The sequence below is a fragment of the Pelophylax lessonae genome (assembly GCF_965119305.1).
Source record: "Pelophylax lessonae genome assembly, chromosome: 4".
Taxonomy (NCBI): Eukaryota; Metazoa; Chordata; class Amphibia; order Anura; family Ranidae; genus Pelophylax; species Pelophylax lessonae.
In genome coordinates, this window is record NC_138771.1 from 623,503,665 (window position 1) to 623,509,708 (window position 6,044).

Consider the following 6,044-nt stretch of genomic DNA (forward strand, 5'->3'; position numbering starts at 1 on the left):
GTAGCGTCGCTTGTATGTGAACGGGGCCTAATCCACATTTTGTCATGTTATTTACAACTAAAAATATAAATGTATTTTGTGTTATAGACTGGCACAAAATTGTGAAGTGGAAGGAAAATGGAAGAAAAATGACAATGCAGATCTCTAGAGGGGGTCAGTGATTAGATAATCTGCAGACCATAAATCTAGATGGGACAGATAGATAGAAGAGAACTATATTGTGCCTATCTATTTATATGTTCGGCAGATTATCCCCATCACTTACCCCTCTACAGATCTGCAGAACATTCCTCTGTCCCATCTAGATTTATGGTCTGCAGATTATATAATCACACAGACTCTTCTACAGATAGGCACAATATAGTGCTCTTCTATCTGTAGGAGGGTCTGTGTGATTAGATAATCTGCAGACCATAAATCTAGATGGGACAGAGGAATGTTCTGCAGATCTGTAGAGGGGATATTCTGCCAAAATATAAATGGAAGAATTATATTCTGCAGATCTCTAGAGGAGTAATTTGATGGGTAATCTGCAGAACAGAGATATAGATTGGTCTGAGCAATGTTCTGCAGATTTAAAAAAAAAATGGTTCAGTTGTGGTATAGGCTGCAGAACATATATTTAGGTGGGACAGAGCAATGCTCATGCAGGGGTCATTGATGAAGAGAGTGTAATACACAGAGTGCTGGGCTAGGAGAGCGTAATACACAGAGCGCTGGGTTAGGAGAGCGTAATACACAGAGCGCTGGGTTAGGAGAGCATAATACACAGAACGCTAGGTTAGGAGAGCGTAATACACAGAGTGCTGGGTTAGGAGAGCGTAATACACAGAACGCTAGGTTAGGAGAGCGTAATACACAGAGTGCTGGGTTAGGAGAGCGTAATACACAGAACGCTGGGCTAGGAGAGCGTAATACACAGAACGCTGGGTTAGGAGAGCATAATACACAGAGTGCTGGGTTAGGAGAGCGTAATACACAGAACGCTAGGTTAGGAGAGCGTAATACACAGAGTGCTGGGTTAGGAGAGCGTAATACACAGAACGCTGGGCTAGGAGAGCGTAATACACAGAACGCTGGGTTAGGAGAGCGTAATACACAGAACGCTGGGTTAGGAGAGCGTAATACACAGAACGCTAGGTTAGGAGAGCGTAATACACAGAGTGCTGGGTTAGGAGAGCGTAATACACAGAACGCTGGGCTAGGAGAGCGTAATACACAGAACGCTGGGTTAGGAGAGCGTAATACACAGAACGCTAGGTTAGGAGAGCGTAATACACAGAACGCTGGGTTAGGAGAGCATAATACACAGAGCGCTGGGCTAGGAGAGCGTAATACACAGAACGCTGGGTTAGGAGAGCGTAATACACAGAACGCTAGGTTAGGAGAGCGTAATACACAGAGTGCTGGGTTAGGAGAGCGTAATACACAGAACGCTGGGTTAGGAGAGCATAATACACAGAGCGCTGGGTTAGGAGAGCGTAATACACAGAACGCTAGGTTAGGAGAGCGTAATACACAGAGTGCTGGGTTAGGAGAGCGTAATACACAGAACGCTGGGTTAGGAGAGCGTAATACACAGAGCGCTGGGTTAGGAGAGCATAATACACAGAGCGCTGGGTTAGGAGAGCATAATACACAGAGTGCTGGGTTAGGAGAGCGTAATACACAGAGCGCTGGGTTCAATACAGGATAATACACAGGAGGGCTATGCAAAGAGTGCACTTCTGCCCCCACATCCAAAGCTTAATCTGCACCCTTCTCTCACACATCTCTGTAGTCTTCAGCCACTTCCTAACCCTCCCTCAACAGCTAAACTCTGCATTCTGCTGCTCTAGCTTTGAGCCCTGCTTTCCCACTGCCCTCACCTTTGCACAAACAGACACCCCCCCTTCCCCCCTTACCTCGGAAGCAGCCAGTCTCAGCCTCCCACTGGAATATCTAGCTACCAATATAGAGCTGATACAAGGACTCACTGCCCCCTCAGCCAGCGACCCCCTCCTGAGCACACAGTTCAAGCTAATGACAGACAGCACTTTTACCATTCAGTTCTACAGTATAGACTAGAGCATCTGAGTCTGAGATAAGACAGCGCTGGCTGCAGAAGTCCCCCAGGCATAATAATGACCACCTTATCAGTATAATGATGACCTCCATGTAGTGTAATGACCCCCCCTGAGCAGTGTGTTGATGATGATGATGAGGTCGGATTACCTGTAGTACTGTATGTTGCCCCGTAGTCAGATCGCAGCACTCTCCTCTCAGCAGCCGGCAGGCACTGTGTACATAGCAATCAGTAGCACAGCAGTAAAGTTTTCAGGCTGGCTGAGCAGCTCGCAGGTGACAGCGACTAAGTCAGGAGTCAGGAAGATCCCCGGAGGACGGGGACAGGCTGTGCTGGGCTATGCGGTGTCTGCACTTCCTCATGTTGCTTTGCATGTTCAGTACTTCAACCACATCCTCCGAGCCTGGCTTCCCCTATCTCCTCCACTCCGGAGAACTGCACACTTCACTCCCAATCAATGGAGACTGCTGGGGGGAGACAACTTGCGGTACAGGATGGGCGATCAGAGGATAGGCCGGTGACGGTGCGTGACTGACGCACGCGACGTCAGCATCGGATGTCCTGGTTGATGATTGGTCCAGGCTGGAGACTGGACCAATCACAGCCAGGAAATAACGAAAGTGGGGGTGTCCTAGCGCTGTGCCCTGCGCCCAGGTTGCGCCCCCAGAAGGCAGCCAATCGGCGCTTCTTCTGGGTCGTAACCCCACCCCCCCCACGGCCTCCACATAGGCCGGCGAACAAGATTTTTTTTTTTTTTAAACTTTATTGCTCTTTTTGAAAAATTTTTTTTTTCCTTTTTTTAGGGGGGCGGCGCCCTGGCGCCCTCTATGCACAGGCCGCCACTGATGTTAGGTCATTTTCAGAAACCTGCAGATCATTGTGAGGACAGTCATACATGATAACATCAGAGGCGTAACTAGAACCTTCAGGGCCCTGATGCAAGAAACCATGAAGGGCCCCCCAGACCCCTGGCCGGGGGCCCTTACCTTCAAGCCCAGGGCTCTTCCCACTAATCCTGGGGCTCTTTACACTCGTTGCATGGCCTTTTATTACGGTCCCGCAGCAGGATTCTTTCACAAGTTCTGCAGTGGGCCCCCTTCCTGCAATCTTGGGGCCTCCCCACAGTGGTGCAATGCCAGGGTCCGGTTGCAAGTGTGACCTTTGCGATCCTGGAAGTTCACCCACTGGTTTGCTACCGGGCCCCCTGGAGCATGGGGCCCGGTAGCGATTGCAACCCCTGCAACCCCTGTAGTTACGCCCCTGGATAACATCAAACTGCACTGGATGTTCATACAAAATAAAGTGTACATTTAGGGACACAACTTTAGTACTTTAATTAAACACAACATAACATATGTGCTTTGATGTTGTGTTCCTTTTTACCTTATAAATATTGTCGGCCACTTAATCATATGTACATACACCTTTTCCTTTTCTTATATATACATTTGACAATTCTCACCTTGTCAATGAAGGAGGCAAATTTATTATTCAGGCCTTTAATTTGGTTCTTTTCTTCTGTTCTAACTCTTTGGATATTTGGGTCTATCTCCAGATTGAGAGGAGCCAGAAGACCCTGGTTTACAGTAACTGCTGTGATCCCTCCAGAACCAGACATTCCTTTAAAGCCACGACCATGTCCAACAATACCAAATCCCGATCCATGTCCACTCTTTCCTAAATGGAAACTTCCCACTGAAATCTTAGGTCCCTTTGACCCAACATAATGGTCACTCTTGCTGCTGAAACAATGCTGGGTCTGGTGAACATTTTTAGATGAGTGTGATAAGAAGCTGTGTGAGCTGGAAAGTTTGGGTAATGAAACAGAACCAGAACTGAAGTGCTTTTGTCTAGATGAGGCCAGGATGGAGCGGTGAGACATGATGGATCCTCTCTTGGAGTTGATTCACAGAGAATCTAAGGTGTTGTCTACTCTCCAGACCAATGTTCAATGCACTGACACTTGCTAGGCTCTTTTTATACTAAACTAGGCGTAGTTAGTACTATTAACATTTTTATGACTCCCTATGATTTCAGCTTGATGATAATAGTTCATCCGTTTGTCACAAAAAATAAAACAGTAACCCACCTATATTTTCAAAGCTGTGACACTTTTACTAGTGGCTACTGTAATATATTAAAGCAATGTTTAATTAGTATAAGCAATATGAGCCAATGCTATTAAAAGAAACAATTACCATGTCTTGTATATGTCACAGTAATGCCTTAAAAGTTATTTCTGTTTGCAATTGCTCAATATTTTTTAAAAAATTAGGATATTGAATTTCAGGGATTTCAGCTATATTCATGGTAAGGTTATTTATGCTATTACTCCCTGCAAAAGTCTTCCACACTGACTATTTTACAGCTTTTATGGTACAATTGCCTAGTCTATTTTAGAATCATTTAAAAAAGCCATTGGGGTTGATTTATTAAAACTGGAGAGTGCAAAATCTGGTGCAGCTCTACATAGAAACCAAACAGCTTCTAACTTCAGCTTGTTTAACCACTTTACCACTAGCTACTGTGCTGCTACTGCGGCACAGTGACTCGTTATCGTCCAGCGACGTAGACCTACGTCGCTGGACACCTCCCCCTGTAGGCGGCGCTCGCGCGCCGCCGGAGGCGCGCTCCCGCTGTTTTCATTCACAGCGGGAGTCGGGCCAGGGGAGGAGCGGCGGCGATCACCGCTGCTCTGCCCCGATCGTCGGGGGAATCCAGTTTGGAGATCCGCCCGCCTGTGTAAACAGAGCGGGCGGATCTCCTAAGTGACAGGGAGTGACAGATCGGAGTGTTCAGCATAGCTGAACATCCGATCTGTCCCTGGCACACTCAGTCACCTCCCCCCCCCACACGTTAGTAAGCACCAGGCATACATTAACCCCTCCTTCTCCAATAAAATTAACCCCTACCCTGCCAGTGTCATTTTTACAGTAACAGTGCATATATATAGCACTGATTACTGTAGTAATGTCACTGGTACCCCCAAAAGTGTCAAAAATGTCAGTCAAGAGTCCGATCTGTCCGCCGCAATGTCGCAGTCCCGCAAAAAAAAAAATCGCAGATCGCCGCCATTACGCGTTAAAAAAAAACACCAAAAATGACAGAAATCTTTCCATTAGTTAGTAAACGCAATAACTTTTGTGCAAACCAATCAAAATACGCTTATTGTGATTTTTTTTACCAATCATAGGTAGCATAAAACAAATTGGCCAAAAATTTTAAAAAAATTAGATTTTTAAATTTTTTGGGGGAATTTCATATAAAAAATGTTAAAAATATTGTTATTTTTTCAAAATAAACGCTCTTTTTTTGTTTATAGCACAAAAAGTAAAAATCGCACAGGTGATCAAATACCACCAAAAGAAAGCTCTGTTTGTGGGGAAATAAAGGACGTAAATTTCGTTTGGGTACGGCGTTGCACAAGCGCAATTGTCAGTTAATTCGCACAGTGCCGAATCGCAAAAAGTGGCCCAGACGTAAGACAGCAAAATCCTCTAGTGGTAAAGTGGTTAAGTACATTTTCGTTTTACATACATGCTCTGGTCCCATTGTGTACTTAAAAGTGGGGTATGCCTGTATATCTTTTCATGTGACAACACTGAAGAAATGACACTTTGCTACAATGTAAAGTAGTGAGTGTACAGCTTGTATAACAGTGTAAATTTGCTGTCCCCTCAAAATAACTCAACACACAGCCATTGATGTCTAAACTGCTGGCAACAAAAGTGAGTACACCCCTAAGTGAAAATGTCCAAATTGGGCCCAAAGTGTCAATATTTTGTGTGGCCACCATTATTTTCCAGCACTGCCTAAAACCTCTTGAGCATGGAGTTCACCAGAGCTTCACAGGTTGCCACTGGAGTCCTCTTCCACTCTGAGCTGGTGGATGTTGGAGACCTTGTGCTCCTCCACCTTTCATTTGAGGATGCCCCACTGATGCTCAACAGGGTTTAGGTCTGGAGACATGTTTGGCCCC

General features: G+C 45.7%; 1 protein-coding gene across 1 annotated transcript in view; it reads right to left on the reverse strand.

Moving 5' to 3' along the window:
• The window catches only part of LOC309554928 (keratin, type II cytoskeletal cochleal-like), a gene marked incomplete at both ends in the record, with an annotated part of 23,105 nt that extends 19,158 nt beyond the window's left edge, over positions 1 to 3,947 (reverse strand). The window contains one exon of the mRNA XM_082256665.1: positions 3,528 to 3,947. Within this exon, the coding sequence (XP_082112791.1) occupies positions 3,528 to 3,947 (420 nt within the window). The remainder of the gene's footprint in view (positions 1 to 3,527) is intronic.
• Between the last annotated feature and the right edge of the window lie 2,097 nt (positions 3,948 to 6,044).